Below are 25,137 nucleotides of genomic sequence, written 5' to 3' on the forward strand. Positions count from 1 at the left end.
TGTCATGTTTTGTTTTGTTTTTAAATTTTGTCATATTTTCTTAATCATGATTTGATAAGGAGAAAATGGCCCTAGGAAAGAGCTTTTTCAAGGTGCACGGGTACTTCTGTATGTAATACCGGAGATGGCTGAGGCAGGGCAGTGCTGGACTTGGCTCCTGGCCCACAAAAGACAGAGAACATGACAAATAATGCTGACCATAAGTAACTTTCAGTGCTACAGAACTCACCTCACTAGGCACAGGGACATGTATACCTTTGATTTAATTTTCAAAAGAAGATTTTGTGCTGGGCACAGTAGTCCCCTCTTAACTACAGGGGATACATTCTGCGACCTCCTGTGGATGCCTGAAACCTCCAATAGTACTGAACCCTATATATACTATGTTTTTCCTACATATGCACATCTGTGATAAAGTTTATAAATTAGGCATGGTAAGAGATGAACAGCTAATAAAATAGAACAATTATCATAATATGTCAGCATCACCACTCTTGAGCTTTGGGGCATTATTAAGTAAAAGAAGGGTTCCTTGAAGACAAGTTCTGCCATACTGGGACAGTCGATCGGATAACCCAGACAGCTACCAAGTGACCCACAAGTGGGTCGTGCGCAGACGGCATGGAGACGCTGGACTAAGGGAGGATTCACGTCTTGGGAGGGACAGAGTGGGATGTTGTGAGATTTCATCACATCACTCAGAACAGCACACAATTTAAGACATGAAATGTTTCTGGAATTTTCCATTTAATATTTTCAGATGGTGGTTGACTGTGGGTAACTGAAACCATGGAAGGCAAAACTGCAGATATGGGGGAACTACCATACTGGTGTGTCCGTAACACTCCGGATTTTCAGTAGTGCGAAAAGTGCAACGGTCTCTTCAACACACTGTCTTCTGCATCTCGCCCTTGCACACAGTGCACACGGCCTCTCACTGGGAGGAGAGCGTCCTGAGTAGATGACGATCTGGGTTTCCTTGGGATCAATGATCCAATAAAATGATTAAATTCTCCTAAGATTTAGAATCCGCCAGTATCCGTGTTGCTCCCTCCCACAAGGAGCTCTCGCTTCCTCCCGTCTCCCTGCTAAGGTCACCGGGAACATAATCTATCAAGACTTTCCTACACATGTATTGGTATCTTTTGTCACTAACATGGTATATTTGCTGCCTCCTTGAAGACTGTGTTTGTCACCTGGCCTTTAGTGTTGAAAGATAATCAGGCTGGGAATAGTATTCTAGGTGCAGGATAGTTTTCCGTCAAAATCTTGACGAAGTTGCTCTGTTATCCTTTATTCGGGGTTGTTGATGGGAAGTCTACTGATTGTTTCTTTGAAAGCTTCTAAGAGTTCTTTCTCTCTCTCGTCCTGAACTTCACATACTGGGTCTTGGGCAGGTCTCCCTTTCTTTCATTCTTCCTGTATGATGCTCTGTGGACTCGTCTCTTTTGAGCTCTTATTATTCTTTGTTTTTTTCTCTCCCCCTTTCTCCTCCTTCTCCTTCTGGATCTCCAGCTGTTGAGAACTCCTGGTGCCTTTAGGCTTCCTGGTCTGCATGTATCCAGATCCACCACGCTGCTCCTCTCTTGCTCACTCTCTCTTCATCCTGTTCCTTGGCCCATCCACTTGTTTCCAAGACTCTTACATGTTCGTTTTCATACATCCCATTCTTGCTTCATGGATTCCCAGGAGGCATCCCCTTTTCTCCTGCCCCTGCTTGGCACAGCCTGCGGAACAGAATGAGCAGACCCGCCTGTGGCCACGGCTGCAGCACTGGCCAGCATCCGGCTGGACACCCCAGGCCACCCCTCCTGCCTCAGCACCTCAGCTGCTCCCGTGTTCCACAGAAGTCCACTCCTGGGCATGTTTTAGGCCGGCAAGTCCTCCAAATCAGGCCCATCTGCCTTGTGAATGTCAGGGATTCCTCCTAATCACGGGTTCATTGAAGGCACCCCTTCCTTTTTCAGTACTGTTCATAGATGTAAAAATGCAGACATGTATATGTGAGAGTATGTACACCTGCCATTTTTAGGCATTTACTGGGCACACCATCTTTATCTAGTCTCTCTGTGCAGTTCTGAAACTTCTTCCATGAAATGATGTATTTTCCAAGATCCTAAGGTAGTCTTGAGATTTTTTTCCCCCTTTTTTTAGAGAGAGTCTCACTCTGTCACCCAGGCTGCAGTGCAGTGGTGTCATCACAGCTCACTGCAACCTCCAAGTCCCACCTCAGCCTCCTGAGTGGCTAGAACCATTAAGTGCACCACTGTGCTTGGCTAATTTTTAAAATTCTTTGTAGATAGGGTCTCATTATGGTGCCCAGGCTGGTCTCGAACTCCTGGACTCAAGTGCTCTTCCTGCCTCGGCCTCCCAGTGCTGGGATTACAGATGTGAAACACTGTGCCCAGTGAGAGCAAGATTCTTGATGGCTGCATGGCATCTGTCACATGCATGTACCATTGATTATGTAACTAGTCTCTTATTAGAATATAATTTAGTACTATCATAAACATATAATTACACAATAACTATCATATACATGACTGGGGATTTCTCTCTAGCAATTACTTCTTCAGTTGCCTGTCCTTGGAATGTTACATATCCTATCTCCTGCCTTCCTTCCAGAGGTAACCACTATCCCAAAGCTTTTCTTTCCCTTGTTTAAAAATAAAAGTTTATTACATATATATGTATCCTTAAACAATATATTGTTTATCCTCCCTTATTGAATTTTACAACAATTACATCATCCTGTATGTGGCTTTCTGTGACCTGCTTTAACCACTGGATACTGTATTTCTAAGATTCATCCATATTGGTGCAGGTAGGTGCAGTTCATCCATTGTCACTACTGTAGTGAGAAGTCCATTCTGTGACTCTAGCTCTATGCAGCTGTTCTCCTGTTGATGGACATTTGGATTACCGCCTTCTAAAATTTTTTTCCATTATAAATCGTATTTCTTCTGAATAATCTTCCACATCTCCTGGGGCACAAGTGCAGTATTTCCTCTAGGTGCATAATAGTGGGGAACTGCTGGGTCATAGAATATGCATGTGTTCAACTTTGCAAAATTGCCATGCTCTTTTCTAGAGGGATTTTGGCAGTTCCCACTCTGACCAGCAGTGGGCAGTTCCCACGGGTCCACATGCTTACCAAAACATGTCAGGCTTCCTAATTGGGCCCAATCAACTGAGTGGAAAGCAGTATCTCACTGTAGGTTTTTTTAAATCGTTATTATGAACCTTCCCAAATGTTCCCGAGTAGAGAGAATAGTAATAACCAGCCCCTTCTCCTCATCGCCCCACTGAGGATACTTACCCAAAGTATTTTAAGGTGGACACACACACATGGTGGTCTTCAGCTGCATTTCCCTGATGTCTAATGAGTTAAGGATAAATTTCACATGTACAGGCCATTCTGTGAAATGAGTGTCCATGCTTTTCTTTTCATTTTTAGTATTTTGGGTGTATGTGCTTTTTTCCACTGGGTTGTTTGCATGTTTTCTCTTACTGACTCGTAGCAGTTCTTCACATAGTCTGGACATTAGTCCTTTGGCTGGTTACACGTGTTGCAAACATTTCCCCGTTTGTGGCTCGCCTTTTCATTTTAATCCATACAGTAGTGCCCCCTTATCTGCAGTTTTGCTTTCCAGTTTCAGCTACCCACACTCAACTGCGGTCCAAAAGTGTTAAACAGAAAACTCCAGAAATGAACAATTCATAAGTTTTGAATTCTGCGCTGCTCTGCATAATATGATGAAATCTTGTGCTGTCCTTCTCTATGCCACCCAGATGCGAGTCATCCCTTTGTTCAGTGTGTCCACGCTGTATACGCTACCTGTTACCTTACAGGAAAAAGCACAGTGTATGTAGGGTCTGGTACTATCTGTGGTTTCAGGTATCCACGGTGGGTCTTGAACCTATCCTTTAAGGATAAGGGAGCACTACTCTGGTTTGTTTTAAACTTTTCATTTTGAGATAATTTGAGACTTATGGAAGAGTTGCAACATAGTATAGAAAATTCCTGTATTCCCTTTACCCACCTTCCCCTATGTTAACATCTTGTATAACTTGCATGGTATTTTTCAGTGAACAAAAGTTCTTAACTTTTTTTTTTTTTTTTAGAGACAGGGTCTGACTATGTTGCCCAGGCTGAAGTGCAAGAGCTATTCACAGCCATGATCTCCTGGGCTCCAATGATCTCCTGCCTCAGCCTCCCAAATAGCTGGGACTACAGGCACATGCCAAATGTAAAATTTATTGATATTTTCTTTTATAGTTACTGCTTTCTGTGCCTTAAGAAATTCTTCTATACTCAAGATAATATGTTATCCTGTATTTTATTCTGGGCATTTTTAAAGTTTTTTCTTTCCAATTTAAACATTTATAATCCATGAGGAATTTTACCCATCAGGTAAAACGCAGGGCTCCAATTTCACCTTTTTCTGTCCAGACTGTCCCAACCCCATTATGGAATGTTCTATCTTGTAATGCCACCTCTGTCACACAGGGATTCCATATTTGCTAATGTCGTGAGAGGCGTATCTTGGTGCAGGTTTAATGTACATTTCTCTCATGCATTTGGGAATCTCTCTGAATAATTTCCAAAGGTGGAATGAGAAGTGCTGGGCAGGGGATTGCTGAGAACCTGTGACGTGCTGGCCCTTTGTAAGGTCCAGGCACATTGCTTCATTTAATTCTCACCAGGTCCTTCTGAGAATCAGGATCATTACTTTCTCCATCCAGGGGTGAGGACACTGTGCTCACGGAACAAGGGAGGTGCTGAGCTCTGACCAGCCCTGGGTGGCTCCACAGTTCCATCCCTGCAATACCTTCAGGGCTGGTGATCCAGCATCAGAGGTGGGGATGGTGTCCTTTGTGTGTCCTCTCCTGCTGCTGAGATACAATCAGTGGGGGGCTTCTCGGCCACATCAGACACTGGTCTGTTGAATGTCCACTTCCTCCTTGGCCGGCTCCTTTTCTAATGTTCCCTCTCAGAACATTCAGCTTTATTCACAGAAATAATCTTGCTTTAAACACACAAACTTTTATGATCTTTCTAAAGATTTAATCAATCAATCACCGATCATGGGATGAAGCTGAATGGATTTGCTGAGTTAGGCCAAAGACTTTTTTTTCCAATTGATAGTTTTGTTTGTCTGGGGTTAAACTTGGGCTTTTGTGACTTTAGGATTAAAAAAAAAGATATGGCTCTAAACTGTCTAAGGACATATTTGACTACAATTATTTACATATTATGTCTGTTTACACAAATTGGATGTGACACCCATTTGATACCCTAGTGCTTTTGAGTAATGTGCTTTTGGTATGTAAATGGTCTGGAGCCCTAAGGGTCTATTTCTGTGCAGCCTTCAGATTTGTCTTCATTCACTGTGCGGGGGAGACAGTGTAAGGAATTACAGCTGACAGAAAGGGCTCAGAGGGTGCTTTCAGCTTTCCTTTTTTCGCCTAGACAATACCCATATGCACATCTTTATCAATGACATGAGTTTGGTGTTTTAACAAAAAACTCATCACCAAATTCTAGGTCAAGGATATTTTCTTCTATGTCTTCTTCTAGAAGTTCTATAGTTTTACAGTTTACATTTAGGTCTGTGATTCTTCTGAGTTAATTTTTGTGAAAGGTGTAAGGTCTATACCTAGGTACGTTTTTGTGTATGTGGATGATCTTGAAAGACATAATCCACCAAAACTCACACAAGGAGAAACAGATAATTTGAGTAGCCCTGTATTCACTAGTGAAATGATTCAATTTCAATTAATTGTTGATTCAAACAATTAATAACCTTCAAGAAAAGAAAAAAAAAAGCATTATGGCCAGACGGTCTAAACTCTCACTGGTGAATTCTACCAAACATTTAAGGAAGAAATAATACCAATTCTCCACAATCTCCTCCAGAAAATAGAATCACAGGAAACACTTCATGATTCATTCTTTGAGGCTAGCATTAATTTAATATCAACACCAAGGGAACAATTCATGAATAAAAAAACTGGTAAGCTGGACTTTACTAAAATTAATAACGTTTTCTCTGTGCAAGACACTGTTGAGCAAACAAAAAGACAAGCCACGGCATGGGAGAAAATATTATTAAAACACATATCTGATAATGGACTTGAATCTAAAATATCCAAGTAACTCTTAAAACTTAATAATAACAAAGAAAATATCCCAATTAAAAAATAGGCAAAAGATCTAAACAGACATTTCACCAAAGAAGATATAGATATGTAAAAAGCATGTGAACAGATACTCAACATCATTTGTCATTAGGGAAATGGCAATTAAAACTACAATATCATTACACACATACCAGAGTGGCTGAAATCCAGCTGATTTACTCTATTTAGCAAACATTTAATCACTTCAATAAGCAGGTTCCTTGGGTTTTGACCTTCAAAGAAATGTAAGACACTCATCTCATACAACTTAAAAGAACTTTACTTAGTATATAATCTCCAAACAATTCAGTACGACAAATTATAAAACCTCTTTGTAAGATTTTACCCATAGGATGTCAAAAACTGAAAATCAATTGCCACAAGAAAGTAAGCAACCCTCTCATCTCAAAAGTTTTTTTCCATGAACAAACACTCTTAGGCCAAAAGGTTGCCATGTATAAAGCATCTGGGGAGCATAGTAACCAAGGTATATAATCTGACAACATTTTAGTGTCTTCCCATTGATTCCAAGATTTGAATGGAATTTTAAAAATCAAATACTTCTATGTTAATTCAGATAGATTTTGGCCAAAGATAAAATTTTTACATTATAGACAAAGTTAATGTAGAATCAGAAAAAACATTTTTATTTTTAGTTAATTGTGAAATAAAGATGCAGATCCGATGAAGTATCTGTATATGCCCTTGCCACCTGGCAGCACCCACTCAAAACATACACACATACACACAGTTATAGAGATGATCTCACAAAGGTCAAGAAATCATCTTTAAGAGGACAGCAAATTGCCTAGATAACACCTATTTGAAATGAATCCCTATTTTTAAAAAGCCTGTAATAAAAGTCACTGGAACCTTTCAACTATAGTAGAATCTCTCATAACCATTGTGATCAGTACCAGTAGTTGGTCATTTAATGAAGTAAGTAGGTTAAAGCAGGGAATCATAACTTAAAATGTGTAATTGTACATTTATTTGCTAATCTTCTGATGTAAAGACAAGGTCTTTCCTTTGTATAAGGGTCCAATGACTGCAGTTCTACTTCTTGCATAAATCACACCAATAACATGATTTGGGTACATTTTAATATTTTCCTATTGGTTTAGATTTTTTAAAGGTGGAATGAGTCCTTAAGTAAATCTGCAAAGCAATCTAAGCTCAGAAATTTTCTTGATTTGTTTTCCTCAATATTTTATGATTTTCCTAACCACATCTAATTGAAAAGCAACCTTTCTCAGCAACTCAACTTTTATCAAATCTTACCAAAGCATTCAACTTAATTTTTGCAGAAATAACCCTTTCTTTTTACACCTGTATTTCCTAGGTTTATGTAAGTAATTGAGTTGTCTGTTTACAAGAAGTAGAACTTGCATGGAGAAATTTGGTGTGGGCATAGAACTCAAGGGCGGGAGGGAGCAAGAGCACTGTGAACACCGGGGAGCAGCCTCCCAGCTGTGCTGGGGCAGGCAGATCCCAAGAGGGACGGAGACTTCTGGGTCTGGAGACTCACAGAAGCAGAGTCAGTTAAGAGCACTTCTGCTGTACTTAGAGGGTCTTCTCACTGCTAACCCAGAAGCAAAATCAAGTAGTTTTTCTATCCATAAAACACAGAGCCACTATTTGTGGCTATTACCAAGTATTAATACACCCACCAAGGTCTGTGTGGCACGGGGCTTAGGACACAGTTCTCTTGCTTCAGCTTATCAGGAGAGGCTAGAAACCAGAGCCAGAAGTCAGACAGACGCTTTTCCTCTCTTTCCTCATGTGTACTTCAATGAGAAGGTCACATAAGACAATACTGACACGTGCTAAAAATATTTAACATGATTCGTTGAGAGATTTGGTCATCAGGAAAAACTTTACTGTACATGGTCACAGTGTCTTGGAAAGAGTGTAGTATGGATTCTGTCTTGCAAGATTGTTTTGGCACTTTATATTTTTCACTGAAGACTGACACTAAATGTTTTGGCAACAATGGTACCTAAACAATGAAAAAAAAATCACTGTATGCCATCACTGTGGTGATGATAAGCATAAAGATTTAAGTACATGTTTTGTATATTGAGACTCCAAATGCCCAAATGCTTAGATGAAAACATACAGAAATATTTAAAATAAATTTAGATACATCTGAAAAGGTAACAGAGGATTTTAAAAACAAAACCACACAGTCTGACAAACTGTACCTTACATGTGCTTGGTTTCAATTAGAGTAAGGCACTCGCTGAAGGATGCTCTGACCCATGCTGTCAGCCCCAACAGGCATGCATCATTGCTGGCTTAATTAAAGTTTTAGTACTGATTAAAATGCCTTATTATTGTATTATCCTAAACTGTAGTGGTCTCCAACCTTATTAAGGGATATAGGAAAGATATAATTTGAAAGTTTCAGTTGTGTAATTTAATAACCCAACTATTTTCAATGTTTATTTAAATACCTTTTGATAAAAGCTGAGTATCCTTGTGTCCAACATGACAGTGTAAAAATTTTTTTGAATGCTGCTTGGTAAGTAGTAGCTGACTGTAAGATCATTTGAAAATGTGATGTATCCATCTTGCTGCCTATGGTAATTTATTTCAATACAACTGCAAGGAGAAATATTTGCATCATTTCCAACTGGCAAGAACAGGGAAGAAAGCTAATTTCATTAGTCATCTTTGATTTAATTAAGTGCTCATATCAGCAACTTTTACAGGTACCCATCATTGGAAATTAATTATAAAAGCAATTATCAAAAAATTTTGAGCAGGTACATATAATTCTCTTTGTTGTTACAAATAAGCATGACTTAGAGGCACTTGGTTACCTTTTATGAAGGAAAAGAATAATGCTGCCAGGGCCCTCACAGTAAGATTGGAGACCACAAGTCAAACTTGGTATGAAAATGCTGTCTGCTAAAAATACTGTATTAGTGAACTAGTTAAGATATAACATTTTAAAAATATTCAGACTTTGCAAGTTCTAGGCTGCAAAAAATACAAAGGGTAAAAACACAAAAAGTTTACAAAATTTTGCAAACCCAGTGAATTGAAGTGAGTAAGAAATAAAGCAAAACTATTTTACTTGCAGGAGAGAGAGGTTAAAAGAGTATCAGGTTTTAAAATAACACTGAACAGTAACAAATTCTACTTGTCTACATATATTTCTGCCCCTTTGAGGACTTACAGTATGGAAATTGTAACACTTTTCTGTGCCCAGCATTAAAACACACACATATACACACACACACACACACACACACACTCTCTCTCTCTCTCTCAACAGACCACACACGCTACTGACATGGTACATATTGCCTTTCAGAGTGTAACAAAATGTTTGATACAAAGATCTAACATGATATTTTTTGTTAATGTTAAAAACATGACAATTGGAAAGCATTGTAAAATATTAAGGTGAAACAGGACAATAAAGAACTTTTTAAAAAGCCACCAATTGGCCTTCACTAATGAAACAATATTAAATAATTTAATCATCTTTTCAATTCGACTCAGCCATACCCTCCTTAAGTCAACTGAAAATTAGAAGCATTTCAAGTCCTGAACAGGCTCTCATCTTCCTACATGGTATGCGGCTGTCCAGGCTACCTATGGAACATATATTCTCCCCAGCAACAAAATTCTACATCACTCTTAGAAAGCTGTGAATGTTCAGGCTAAAGAACATTGATGGAAAAGATACAGACGAGACAAAATGACTTGAGCTCACAGAAGATACTTTTGATGACGGTAATGCTTGTGTAAACATCAGTAAGAACTTACTCATATCACAGCTTTAAGGTGCCGGCTACCTACGTACATAGGAAACCTTATCTACTGAGTTTCATTAGGATGCAGTTTTGCTGTATCAAAAATAGAGACTGGACAGAAATCCTTGTTACTTATTTCTAGACAGCTTGTAAACGTGGAACGTTTTGTTCTGAAACACTCTAGTGAAGTGGGCCATGTAGGGAGGCAGGTTTCTCTTGATTTCTTCGCAGAAGCGAGGGTGGTCTGCAGGCTTCAAATCGGGGTCATTCTCTCCTGGGCCATCCATCATCTAAAACCAAAACAAACCCAAATACAATTTGGGAGGAAAATTGTATTTATAAAAGACAACAGAAACAGGAATAGGTATCGGGTTTCTTTATGAATGTTACGTTAATGAAATTAAATTACAGTATTTCAGTGTCAATGGCTACTTGGAGATCATCTGGTCCACCCTCTCCCCCTTCCGAAGCACAAAACGAGGTTGAGAAGGTAGTACAGTGTCACACAATGATCGTCATTAATGGCAAAGCCAGAAGCAGAACTCAGACCTCCTTGTTCTCAGGAACATACTATACTCTTTCCCACAAAAATGAAATACAGAGGACTACCATGACTAGAGACAGCTCTCTAACTCATCAGATGGCCCAGTTAGAACAAGGTACACACAAAGCAAAAATTAAATGCATGTCTTTGGTCTGTACCACCTCTGAATTCAAGATAGCTTGGACTATTATTTTCCCTGCGCAAAAATCTGAATCTCCAATTCTGTATGGTCAAGTTTTTTATTTTTTTTGAAATTTAGGCTATGTTTGTCATTTTGTCCCACTCATTTACAAATCTCTATCAGCTTTTCTACCATTAATTATAGCACACATTACACCTCTCAGGGGTGAAAATCCTCTGTTTGCTGTGTTGAGACCTGGCATAGCTCTAAGAACATTTTTCTCAGAAGGGAGGAGGAGAAACGGCTTGTCGCTTTTCTGCTCTGCAGTGCAAGCTCAGCCACAGAAAACCATCTTTGTGGCAGTGTCCCAGTGGACACAGGACACCAGGGAGGAGGACAGGGAGAGCAGTGAGAATCCGCCACAGGGCCAGAGAGGAGGCAGGGGCCCCACAGTCCCAGCCACTTGGGGATGAGCCAATATGAAGCTTTGGAGCAGTGGCTTTAAAAGCTGAGGTTTTGTTTTTAGCAGAAAAATCCTTAAAAGATAAATTTTATGCAGAGCCCCATTATACAAACCGGCCAAAGGCACGGTTGCTCGGTTTGATGTGAAAGTGGGCCCCCTGAGCTCCCCTCTCGTGTCTGCCCTTGCCCAGCCCCTGGGGCAGTCACTGCAGTGCCGAGGTAGGCTCTGTAGGAAAGGAGAAAAGCGAATGCTTGATTCATAATGTAATTTTATTAGACATAAACTGTAAAAAGACTGACATTCTTTTTTCCTGCATGTTTCTTTTAAATGCATTTATACTATGTACCTATTAATATGTAGATATATCTATATCTGTACCTGTATTTAGCTAGTTAACTAGTTTTCAGTTTCACACCTTGATTTTCTTTTTTTCCCCCCCTTAGGATTCAGATTGGAATCCCGCCCCCAGGGAGATGCCCCGCACGTGGCTGGACATGCTCACGTGTCCATTGGCGATGTCCAGCAGGTCCCGAAGCCGGCAGCCCCGGCGGTGCCTTCGCTCGTAGCAGATGCTGTCTTCCAGAATCACGTAGTCAGTGCCGAAGGACCGCAGGAGGGCGTGCACCTCCTCTGGAGACCTCTTCGCATATATCTGATAAACCTTCACAATGAGATACAAATGGAATCGGGTAAAATACCACTCAACTGCCACGGAGTTAATCGAGGAATATGACGTAACCTCCCAGAGGGGCTGAATCGAAGACCTGAACACCTGAGTCCCCCTCCTCTCCCTGCCTGGGCCACTGCTGTGCTCACTCATCTGCAGGCCTGGAGCGTGTGTGGAAATTTTCCAACAGAATATTGTAATTGCTTAGCCTTGGGAAGGGGGAGAGTGAATCATGCTGAATACATTTGGGCTCAGAATGTATTCTTTTGAGTTATGAATATATTCACCAGTAGATGCCAATTCTAAGCCTGCTTTGCCAAGGTAAATGACACGGTTGAGTCAATAAGACAGAGTCTCTACCTTTAAAAAGGGACCTTCAGACTAAACTGGTCCATTAGGGGTGATGGTGCAGTCTAGTGAGGAGGAGACCCAGTGTCTGACACTGGCAGGCGAGGAAAAGGATCCTGTGCGGTCCCTGGTCCTAGGCTGGGGCAGCACCTGTTGCTTTACGGCACTTGATCACAAGGAGACCCTAACACGTCTCCACCTCCCGTCCCTCCCGAGAGCAAGAGCAACTTGCAGCACCAGGGGCAGTGCAGCAGGAGCGCTGCCGTCACCTCCACCACTGCAACACACTGTGACGAACATACAAAGTCCTGGGGGGACTTTGCAACGGGCAAAGGCTGTGTGTTCATGAAGGGAGGTACTGTTTCCTCTGTTGTCCCTTGATTTCTAATGATCAGTTTCTGACATAAGGGACCGGGTATGAGGGCCTGATTCAATGTGTCCACGTGGATGGGTGAAATGGTGGGGAGGTGAGCTGCTTCTACTGCGAAACTGTGGGGTCATCCTACAGTCCAGCACACGGTCTCAGACGGAAGGCACTCCAAGGGTTTGAAAGTCATGACTGAAGAGGAGCAGCAGGAACTCGAGGATGACAACTTTTAGAGCATACCACTTGGTACCTCAGTGGGGACTGGCTCTTGGAGAGGGTGGTACACAGAAGGACACCCCATGCACTGACATGTCTTCTCCACAGCTCTCAGTCCAAGTGGGACAGGCCACCTCCTGACCCGAATCTTGTGTCCAGAGAGCAGGGACACTTTCCCCCCATTCTTCTACTTAACTTGGAACTATCTGAACACCTGGGCCAATTGACAAATTCCCATTTTAGCAGGTGTCTAAATTCAGATGGTTCTTATAAAAAACAGGAGATTTAGTAAAAATTATTTGCTTTTAGGCTAGTCATATCCCACCTCAAAACATGACTTTTTCAACAACTTCTCAGTTACATTAAGAAGTGACCAACATGAATCATTAAAAAATCTGAAATCTTACTGGTGAGGACTAAGGGAAAAAGATGCCCTCCTGCACTGTAAACTGATATGACCTATGCAGAGGGTGACTTGATAACATCTATCTATCTAAATCACAAATGCCAATACCCTTTGACCCAGCAGCTCCACATCTAAGAATCTGATGTACAGACACCATACTTGTAAAGAGTGACGCATATACAAGTGTATTTGGAGCATTGTCTATATAAATGCAAAAAACAGGGAAACAATTGAAATGGTTAAATATGCTACATTCACATAAAATATTATGCAGCTTTAAAAATAACAAGGAAGCTGTTAATATACTGATACAGAATGATCTCCAAAATACATTAAGTGCTAAAAAGGCAGGAGGTAGAATGCTACTTCTTTTGTAAAAAGGGGGGAAAGTAATATGGCAAAAATTCATATTTGAACCTGCATAAAATACCTGTGGAAGGCTACGTAAGAAGCTGGAAACCTCATTTGTCTCCCAGGAGGGGAACCAGTAGCTGGAATACAGAGGTGGGAGGGAAACTTTTCACTGTCTTTCTTTTTGTATGTTCTGAACTTTGAACTGTGTGGCTGTTTTACCTATTTTAAAAAGTTAACACCACACAACAGAAATGGTCCATAAAAAAGGTCAGCAGTACGCCTCAATTCCTTTTCCTTCCCTTCCCCAGTTCAAAAATTCTGAGGGCTTTGCCCCCAAGCCCTCCCTCACGTATGCCTCGAGGCAGGTGCCTCCCAGCTCTTCCCCAGGACCTGTGGCCTGGACAGCACGCCCTCGACAGGAGGGGCACCCCCAGTTCAGAACCAGCAGGCGCAGCTGTGCACTGTATTCTGACTCCCCTCGTAACCTACGAGCTGGGGGTGCAGCATGACGCCCCATCTTTACCAAACATGGGGAAACCCAGCCCACGGCCGGTTCACCAAGTGAGAAAAGGCACAGATGGGGCCTCACCGCTTTCGTTCGCTCTCTCAGGCTGCTGTCTTCATAGTGTGGGTGGTTGGTTAAGGTCCTTCCCGTGCACAGCTTGACTCCAGCCAGCAACTGCATGCTTCCAGCAAACACAGCCTTTCTTGGAGTGTTAGAACTAAAAGATTTTAGAGTCTGAATTAACACCACCGCTAAGATTTCCAACAAAGAAGACAGTATCATACATACTCTTTCAGAATTACGCAGCTATGTAAGCAAGTGTTAAGAGTCGGAGGGGAAAAAAACCAGGAGGTTGCGTAGGTTTTGATTTGCACTTAAACTATTACTATTACATAAACGCTTTGTGTTTGTTTTTGACTGTTCATTAGAATAGTGGTTGGGAAGCTTCTAACTTACTGTTTGGATGACTTTACTTTAATGATGAATTGTCTTAAGAGGCAGGTAGCTCCTGAGTCTGAGGCTTCTAGGCTAAAACCCACAACCCTCTCTTGCTATTGTTCCAGAGGGGCTGATTCTAACAAAAAGAACTCGAAAGACTGCCACTGCTTTTTATATTAAACTTAACTAAAGGGCTGCCCAGAGTAAACTATAACAAACTATTGCCAGAAACTGTTGGTGATCATGAATCAATTCCAAGGATTTTTGTAAAAAGCATGAAAAAAAAAATCACAGATATTATAAATTACTTTTATGAAAAAGAGAATTAATAAAAACATAACAACGTGAAAAGATGATCCTGAAACAGCAAATATCTGATTACTCAATATGGGGATGTAAAATACTTCTGATGTGGAAACAAAAATATTTTACACATTCCTTTTCTTTAGCTTTGATTATGAAAAACTATGTGCAGGTTCAGGAATACAGGACACTCTAATACTAAAGTGCAACCTCACTCTCCAGTTACCACCATGCTATGATCCTCTGCCTCCCAGTGGGGTGTGGGGCACCATGATGGGCCCAAGGAAAGACTCTTAGAATATGGAGAGAGCATGTTTCCTTTTCCCCCGGAGAAACAAAGAACCGTAGAAATTGATTTAATTGCCATTTTTTGGAAACCTGAGAGTCACCTGCAAACTGATGAGCTGTTATTTTACTGTGGAGACCACACAGCTCTTTTAGGGGTTCTCCCCAGTGCACACTTTTCCTGAGGCCCAGTAGGAATACTGCAAGATACATTTATCCTTTCTGGGTTAAGAAAGAGGAATCCATGCCTGTTGACTGAGCTAAATACGGGAGATAGTTCTGAGGATTTTATATGAAATCATTAAAATTCAACATCCTCTGCAGAAGCAGCTCTGGCAGGCTGTTTCTTTCCCTCAATGGTTTTGGAGAACAGGGCATGAAACTTGCTCTGCTGCTGAGGTTTCTAAGAGAAGCCTCATCATATTCATATATCCCACCAGGATGTTTTATGTATTCCAACTTAGCGCTAAGACTACAGCATGAATGCCATCCAACTAAGGCCTTTGGATGTCTACGAGCAAGACATCCTACAACTCAAGTTGTGACATTTACAAATAATTTACTTTTGAAAAATTCAAGATTTTCTTTCTAACAATGACACTCTCATTCATTCGCATTCCAATAAGCTTTCTTAAGTGAGGGGAAAAAAACGGATGGAATTACAATGAGCATACAAGGAATGACACATAATCTGCATTCCCCCCCCCATGCCAGAGTCTAGAATGTGGATTCCGACAGAAAAAAGTTTTGCGTGGCTTGGCTGTACTTGATACGCTGTCATCGCTCTGACAATCAGACCCAGGAACACAAGAACAAACACATGTTTGCTCTATCCCCTATACCAACAATTTACAAGGGATCTTTGACATTTGTCCCACGTGGTCAGAGGAACACGTGGGTTTAAATGAAAACATGTGAAGGTGCACAGAATTCCTCAGTGAAAGGTTTTACTGAAATTCAGTTTGATTCCATTGACACTTGACACTTATTCTGGGCCTTGCATACCGTACTGCCTTCACTTGTGGTGTGCCATTATTACTAAAGAAAATAAATATGAACAAATATTAATTAAAGAAAGTGCCATCATTTTTATAAGTCAGTCTTCTTTCCTTTTGTATACTCTCAACTGACATAAGCCATTCCACTAAAAGAAATGATACAATAACATCATATATTAATACCAAAAAGTGGCTGTCTTTGGGTCCTCTGAACTAGACAGACACAGAATGCAGAAAGAGGAAGAGTCTGGTTTCCACGTCTGGCAGAGCATGAGGCAGAGGCGAAAGCTGACGTGGTGAACAATCCTGGTTTGTATGTCTTACTGCCTAAGAGTGCTAAGCCGGGTCTTTCGACACAAAAGACAAGCCCAGTAGCCGAGCTTACAATAGCCATTCAAATCACCAGACAGCATCATTGTTTTGAATAGGTAATAGAAATCAGCACCAAGAAGATGCGCAGAGCTGTTTATAGGGCGTTATTTTACAACGACAGCAGAGACAGGTGACGGACCTTGTTATCTACTCACAGCTAACGACTGAGGTTTCAGTCTGCTTCCTGGACTCTCATCATAATGCTTTGACGAATTACAGAGTTCACAGAGGTTTAAATGTCAAAACTCCTGAACTGCTCTCAAGGGAGTTACAAAGTTGTTCTTTATTTATTCAAAAAATATTACTGAGGGCCTACTATGTGCTGGGCTGGCAAACAAGGTTTGATACCCTCTTTTCAAGAAACTTACTAGTTAATATAGCCAGGCTCAGCTCCCATGACAGGCAAGCATTTCAAATAAACTAATACTGTAATTAGCCTATCGCACATTTGCTAACGCTTACCCTAGGCCTTCTACGCTGGAAACTAAACGCAGTTATTAAAAATGCTCCCTCCTCAGGATGCTCTAACAGCACTTGAGAGGTTCCTACCTCCTAAGCCCCTACAGGCACAGCCCCCAAGGCAGCAGCAGAGTACGGTGATGTGTCAATGACTGCTTAGAGGAATTGAGGAAAAAATAGAATAGAATAAAAAACTAAAAAAATGAAGAAATAGAATAAAAATATAAAAAATAAGAAAATAAAAAATAAAATAGAATAAAGCTCATTAAATTGAAAAGGTCCTAGTGTTTGGCTTTATTAGCAAAAAATCAGAAAATCTGAAAGAAATTTAATCTGTTTAAGCTGTGAGTGCAACACTCCTCCGGGTGGTTAACAGAGTCTTTCACTAAGGCCCTTGGTTATATTTTAAAGTATTAAAATACAAGTATCCTAATGCCTATAAAATGAATTAGACATAATAGTTCTTTCAAAACTACTGACCTCTGAGGATAGCAGAGATGATGTTTATTTACTTTATTCTGTTTGACCTGGTTTTAAATGCCAGCTCCATGGTAAATCTGGGCTGTACCACTTGCTACTTTAAATATTTTACTTTACCGGTAACATAAATGCAAAAGTAAAAGCAACAAGCAAAGTGGAACAAAATGAAAAAGAATCAATCACACAATTTCTAAACTTAAAAAAAACCCCTATATTTGTTGTATTTTATAGTTTCTGTGGTAAATTTAGCAGACAAAGGGAGACGGGATTCTTTGTCCTTAACTTAAAATATGCACAATTACAGATAAAATGCTGGGCATTCTTCCTTCACAGATACTTTTGCCTGATACAGTCTGTGGTCTGTATCTAAAATAGCTAATGTGCTTTTAACCATTGAGTGACACTTCTCCATTACAGAAAAACAAAGCAATTTTTACAAATGTATGAACAAATGATGTATAAAATGAAAGGATAATTTTTTTTATAGTTCTCTGCCAAGCTCCATCACAGGCTGCCCAACCTGCAAACAATTTGTTCTGTAAGAAATGTCACTACATAATAACAAGGACTCACAGGTCAAATGGATTTACATTACATAATTTAAATGTCACTCCAGGAAGACCTGATGGCATTTTTGAACAAATAATCTCATCGATTTTTTAAGCCCTAAGTTTCAACAAGTTAATTACTGTTGAACTAATGGGTAAACTGAACATTATAATATAATGTGTGAACATTTGCTTTACCTCCACTTCAAAAATTTACAGAATTATGCAAATGCTACAAAATGATTCATTAAATATAAAAGAGGTTTACAGGCATTTAAAATCTGAACTTAGCCTACATCATATTAAAAATATACAGTAACTCTTTCTGCTTTGATTAAATGTGAAAGAAACTTGGTATATTTTTTTAGTCCCACTGAGAATACACTGCACATACACGCTTCATTACTGAAAAGAGACTATTTCTAGTGAAAATCTCCTATAGCCAAGTAGTTAAAATGTCATACCTCAAAATATTCGAATCTGCAGATCTGTCTATCTTAATTGCAAAATGTCAAAGAAAATTTTCAGGAACCAAAAACGAAACATTCAAGGACACAAAGGAAAAAGGTATGAAGCACAGATTGCTATTGCATTTGGCCTTGCTGAAGTAAATGTGCTTTCTAATCACACATAAAACCTATAAAAGTACCACCTGGTTTTTGCTGAAAGAGATACCAGAAGGCAAAAAAAAGAACCAACAAACCACCCAGGTTTGTATCCAGGAAACATTATCAGCAAAGAGGGGTAAATATGAATATATGCATTTAAATCTGCTTGAAAACGAAGCACGCGACACCTCAGTGCAGTGTGGGAAGCAGGCAGCCAGGTGCACACACAGGCTAGGGCTGTGGACAGCAGGGGTGAGCTGACCGCCTGGCGCTCCCAGGGAAGGCAGCTGAGGCTACTACATCTCGGTGGCCTGATTTTAACGAAATGTCCATGCCATGTAAAATGTCTTTGATTAAAATGTCCAAATATCCTTGTAAAAAAGAACAACTGAATCCCTAAATATTCTTAGTTTTATACTTAAATCTCCATTCCTTTAAGGAACTAAAGATAGGAAAGTGTAAAGCAACATTTTCTATTACTAAAAATTAGAACTCTAAAAAAATTTTTCCACTAAACCTTTTAAGCCTCTGAAAATCTTAAAATGGAGTCGAAAGAATGAACATGGGAGAAAAGAATGAAGACAATGGTGCTGAGATGAAGTTCAATGTTTACCCTAATGAAGAGGCAGTTAATGGACTGCTACCCAGCGTTAACACGTTTAATACATAGCTGGTGCTCAATAAACATCTGCTGAATTGTATTAATAAGTACAAAACTTCAGATGTGAAATAAATTTAAATATTAAGACTTTAAATGCTTACACAGAAATCCAATCCCTCTGGCATGATGCCTCTCGAATTTATAAGTGTTATCCTAAAGTAATGCCCTTTATTTTCCCTTGAAGATATCTCTTTAGCCTATAAAAGGTCATAACCAGGCCTCTCAAAAAGAAAAGAAAGTAACTAACTCTGACTGAGGCGATGTCATCTTTCAATTTACCCTCAAAGCACAGATGCTTTCAGCAAATGCTTGCAAAGTCTGAATCTCCAAGCGGAAGCTCAGAGTCCTTGGAGCCCAACAGTGATGCCTACGGTGAGGTTGAGGTCTTCCCAGGATCAAGCAGAGGCTGGAAGATGACAAATAAGCTTCTTCTCCACACTTTACATGAGAGTTACCCTGTGCAAAAATGAGGGTCCCCTAGAGTTTCCGCAGGTCACCATTTCTCTAGTTCTGACTCACCCCAGTGGCAGCCATCTGGTAATGGAGGCTGTGCCCCTGCCCAAGAGACACTGTCATGACTGCATTGACAAAGGACAGACATCTGGGTGTTTGAGAACAGCACAGGCAGAAGACAGGATGGAGGGAACTGAGGCACCCCCTCCGACAGCACGGCTCCCCCCCCAGACAGCCAGTGGCTGCTTTCAGGCACACTCCACGTGCCCTTAGGCCACGGTCTTCTCCCCAGCACAACTCACACCTGCTAATGCCAATGGACACTGTGATGAATCAAAGCAGTGAACTGAAAGCTGAAGGCCATATTTTATGTTTCGAAAACAGAAGAAATCAGGGCAGATTAAAAGAATATTAAGTACATTCACTTGTGTTTGGAATGGAAGACTGAGGACCAGAGCTGATTTAAATGTTGATTTAAACAAACATATTTTATGTCTAAATAGACCCTATTTTGGCATACATTCATCATCACTTAAGCTTATTTCACAAACATGCCACGCAGCTATTTTTACAAAAACGGTAATTTAGATTAGAAGAATTTTAGAGGAAAAAAAGGCGAAGTTAGATCACAATGGAACAAATTTTTTGGAACAATATAAACCTTCAGTTGCTGAGAATTAAAAAAAAAAGTCAGAAGAGTCTGTCTCCAAAGGCACAGCTCGGGGAGAGGGGGCTGCCAGTAAGAGGAAATCTAGGAACAAAGACACTTCCCCAAAAGGAGGAATAACAGACTATCACAGTCTTCTTTACATCTGGCATAACCTCTCACTCACAACTTTTCAGAGCCAGATGTTACTTTAAGTCATCTTCCGTGAGAAAAAGCATGAAGATAAAGGCACCACAACTAAGTGCACCCAGGCTGGGGCAGCCGAAGATAACCCGCGGCTCTGCTAGAATACATTTTGAACGACTGGAATTAATTCTTGAAAGACGGGAGTGGAAACGAGGGGCTTGCAATGCTAACCCAGGCAGATCTGGAAAAGATCTACCCCCTCGGGGATGCTACCAGAGCGTGGGTGTCCCACAGCATTTCCAGGTGTGATCTTACAGACAGAAAACATCAGCCTCACTTTCAGATGCACATGTCATAAATTTCCAGTTGACTATATAGTTAATGTGGAAGTAATTAGCTTTCTTTTATACAAATAACTCTCTTTTCCTATGTATAATAAATACTGAAGGAATCATTTACTCTATTATAATTGTCTGCTGTGATTTAAAATTAAATAAATAAAAACAAAGCACTGCTTAACACTCTCAGCACCAGAAATACGTGAAAAATTACACTCGTTGCATCTAGTCAAACCCAGTCCGACATTGGGACCAAAGCCACATATATATTTTAGACATAAATCTCTATAAAATCCATGTATTGCACCCAAGAGATCCAAGCTATCAAACATTTACCATCTCTTAATACACAGGCAGCGCTAAACTGTACTGGTTAGTAAACATTAGTCATGACCAGGTGCCAATACTGCTACAAAAATTCTAAGTGATGGAGACAATACAGCCCATGCTTTCAGAATATGTCACACAAGATTTGCAACATCTATTTATGTGTGAATAACAACACTGCTGCTTTCTGATTATAAAGTAGGGAAATACAGTATTACAGGGCATGGGAATGTTGCTCTGGACAGAAAAGTTTATTTTTGCTGGTAGGAGGCAGGTTTCATTAACAAAGCTTTGAAATACAAGAATTTCATTCTGATGCTGAAGGCTGAGGCGGAGCAACAAAGCACAGGAGAAAATAAGAACCAATATCGTGCTAAAGTATTACGATGTTCAAGAGAAAACAAGCTCCAGTTTTTGTATTTTACATTTTCTCTAGGCTTATGTTTGGGCAATACGATTACCTAAAATGAAATCTGCACTGAGCTATTATGACTCTAATTAACTGGAGTTTACAGTACAATTTAAAAATAATTAACAAGGAAAGAATACTTTCAAATGTCAGCATTAATAGAAAATTTGAACAGTAGTATAATAAAGATAAATTTGGAAGAGAGTATAAAACTGTGAGTTTTAAAACAGATGATAAATAACATTTTATTGCTGTTTCTGTCAGTGGTTTGAAATTTATTCCTCCACTCTGCTTTCCTCTCCAAATGGGTATTTTTCCTTTCTTCATGGGATATAGTTGGAGAGAATATTTCTTGAATGGAAAGAAGTTATTTCCAAATATAGAGTTTTAAAGAAAAATTTAATGTTTTTTCACAATTAGATTCAGAAACAAACAAAAACCCCTAAAAAACTAATGAAGTATATAGTGACTCTTAAAAGGCACTTAGAATTTTAAAGGTTAAAAAAAATCCTCTTACTTAATCCAGTTCATCAGCTCCACTGTATCTGGATCATAGAATTCTCTCAACTCGGAGAGTTCATCCATCATTCCTGGCCAGAACTGAAATTAAAAACAAAACAAAACAAAAACAAAATCCACCCCCATACCCACAACTATCACTAATATTAAATGAAAAAAAAAGAGAAACTCCACATAGTTTGTGATCTAAATAAACATGGCAAATGGAATATAAAACTCCTTCATCTCTGTACTCAACCCCCCTAAGCACAAGGGAGCTGAAGTCTGAGAAAAGACTTTGAAATTATCTTGAGCTGAAGCTAATTAGGACTAAAGGTATCGCCAACTTTATAAATGAGCTTTTATTTTTCTCTAATAAAAACACTACTGCATGTGGTGTTAATACCAAGTAAAACATTATTTTGATATGACAAGAATGCCAACCATGAGAAAGCTCACAATATATCAGGAAAATGTAATTAACTAACATCATGCAATCTACCTTTAAAAAGTAGACCTTACCCCATAGGCCTAATACCATTTTATAGCTAGAAAAATGTTTTTGAACACAGAATCTCATTTTACCCTCACAATAACCCATGAGACAGATGACGCAGAAGGCAACATCACCACTGGGATTTGCTTTTCATTTTACAAGTACGGAAACTGTGGCTCAGAGAGGTGCCTGACTTGACCAGGCCACAACTGGCAGAGCCATGACTTAGAACCTGGCTCCAAATCCAGCCCCCTTTTCATTGCATAATATTGTGATTATATTTTTTGTACTAGAAATCTGATCAAATGGTTTGACATATATTAATATAATTACTGGTAAAATGAGAGAGAAGAACATTTGAATGTAGGACTCTCCCGGAAAATCTGATGTTTGACTATACCATTGGTGCCTCTTGGTGAACTTGATTTATTTAAGGTTATGCAGATATAATGTAAAAATTACACTCGGAACTCACCACTCATCTAATATATAATAACTTAAAGCTACTTAATTCAACAATTAATTAAATCTTAATTGTTCTATCAAATGATGGTTGACTAAGAAGATCTGCTCATATCAGCTGCAGTATTCATTTCACATATTGGCACAGAAGACCAACAACAATGTATCTATGCTTCATTGATGTAGAAAATATGATAATTTTACTTAAGAACTACTAAGTAGAACCAAAGTAGCACTGATTGGTCTATGGCTGTGTTTTAGCCCTATCACGTTTTTTTTGGTCATCTCATCTTTGGCCATTTTTACTGTTCATTCAAATCTTATCTCCTGGGTGGATGAATCAGGGAATTTGCTGGGGATGGAAAATCAGGAGTCAGCACTTCTGGTTCTAGCTTTTGGAAGAGATGTGGCAAAATTACAGATTAAATGACACCTTTGTAATATTTCAATTATCCATTTTCCCTATTAACCTGATAATCAATAGAATGCCAACATTTTAATGAAATGTTCTAATTCTTTCAGTATAAAACATTTGAAATCTGTAAACTCAATGGATATTAGATATTTTTCTAGTTTGAAAGTTGCTGCTATTAATTCTGAAAATGTCAAAATCTAGTGAGAGTTTTGTGGCAAACTCCTTTAACAATGTGAAAGTGCTGAATTAATTATATGCTGTTTTTACCTATCAGCAGTAGTTTACATGGGATTTCAGCAACCCCAATAAATTAATCAAGACCAGAGTAATAATTTGATTAAACTCTTAACTTCAGAGACCAGTACATGCTTTTCCCTTTTAATAAGATTATCCTAAAGAGAGATATAGCAAAACTAGTATCATGAACAAGAAATTTTAAACCCTCATTACAACTGTGATATAAATTCAGGCTTTGAAATATATGAATTCACATTACTTACAGATAAATCTGTAACAGTTGGAAAACAGATTCAGTTTCAGGGCAACCCCTAAGATATATAACATCTTTATTTTCTCTATGATTTCATATTTGACAAGTTTTGAGAAGATGAAACATCTAAACTATTTTATACAGTGAAAGCTGAATGCATTAGGGTTTCTCCTGAAGTCCTATACCAAGAGAGGCTAGGCCAACAATCTTTCAGAGGATTCTTTAGAATATTATCTCTTAATCAGAAAAAATCTACAAGAATTTCCAGGAAATGATGACTTTTTTCAGTGCTATCACTGGTTCTTCTACAGCAGTGGTTTTCAAGAGGAGTGAGGGGAAAGATTTTGCTCCTCCCACCCCAGAGGATGTTTGGCAATGTCTGGAGACATTTTTGGTTGTCACAACTAGGGGAGAAAGAGGTGCTATCAATATCTAGTGGGTAGGAAGTAAGGGAGCTGCTAAAACATTAAACAATGCACAGGACAGCCCCCTATGACAAAGAATTATCTGGCCAAAATGTCAGTAGTGTCACTGTTGAGAAACCCTGTTAACAATACAGCAGGGGTTTCTTAAACTTTATGGGTACAACATCAGCATCACCTGATGGGCTGGCTGAGCTCCACTCCCAGGGTTTCTGATCTAACAGGTCTGCAGTGGGACTCAAACACCTGTATTTCTAACAAGTTCCCAGGTGATGCTGATGCAGCCTGTCTGGAGACCACACCTGAAGAGCCTATGCTCTCTAGCATAGTTCATTTCTTCCACAACGCCCTTCCTCAATTTTACTAAGAGCGAGGGACCTTAGGCCTCAAATAGCTTTTAAAAAAATTAATAAAATTTCAATAAACAGCTGGGACATAAAAGAACGGAGACTACATGCACACAGGCAGTGGAAAAGATTGTTCCAGTTTGCATGTGTCTTTAGTGGTGGGACAGGAACGATGAAGAGCTATCTTTCCTGTGAGGAGAGTGTTTTAATCCTCAAAATCATTGTGTACAGGTGAAGTTACCTGATTCCTCATTAACAGACACTCTGTTTAATCTTTAATTGTTGCTTCCCACATGTTTTTAGTAAGTTTCACTTATTTACATTAGACCAATAAAATTACAGAGGCAGAGAGGCAGAAATCTATTTCTGTGTTTTCCAACATGTAGGAGTTAGCATAGAGCTCTGCCCATGATAGTAAATGTTTTGATGTATAGGAACATAATAGAACATATTTTTTAAAAATACTTATAGTGTTTATCAAATATTTTTTTAGCCTAAAACCTTTGGTTCACAAAACTTTACATGAAAATATAAACAAATAAAACCAAAAGCGGAACTGCTTCAGCTGATCCTCTCTGCGGGTGGGGACCTTTA

General features: G+C 39.5%; 1 protein-coding gene across 3 annotated transcripts in view; it reads right to left on the bottom strand.

The window, feature by feature from the left end:
• Window positions 1-5,953: 5,953 nt before the first annotated feature.
• The window catches only part of DPY19L3 (dpy-19 like C-mannosyltransferase 3), a 67,595-nt gene continuing 48,411 nt past the window's right edge, over window positions 5,954-25,137 (bottom strand). For all 3 annotated transcript variants that reach the window (XM_045531876.1, XM_045531875.1, XM_045531877.1), the window contains 4 exons: window positions 21,931-22,013; window positions 14,026-14,158; window positions 11,581-11,739; window positions 5,954-10,240 (listed from right to left, as the gene is read on the bottom strand). In XM_045531876.1, coding sequence (XP_045387832.1) covers window positions 10,079-10,240; window positions 11,581-11,739; window positions 14,026-14,158; window positions 21,931-22,013 — 537 coding nt within the window. In that variant the 3' untranslated portion in view covers window positions 5,954-10,078. The remainder of the gene's footprint in view (window positions 10,241-11,580; window positions 11,740-14,025; window positions 14,159-21,930; window positions 22,014-25,137) is intronic.

Source organism: Lemur catta, chromosome 19, assembly GCF_020740605.2.
Source record: "Lemur catta isolate mLemCat1 chromosome 19, mLemCat1.pri, whole genome shotgun sequence".
Taxonomy (NCBI): domain Eukaryota; kingdom Metazoa; phylum Chordata; class Mammalia; order Primates; family Lemuridae; genus Lemur; species Lemur catta.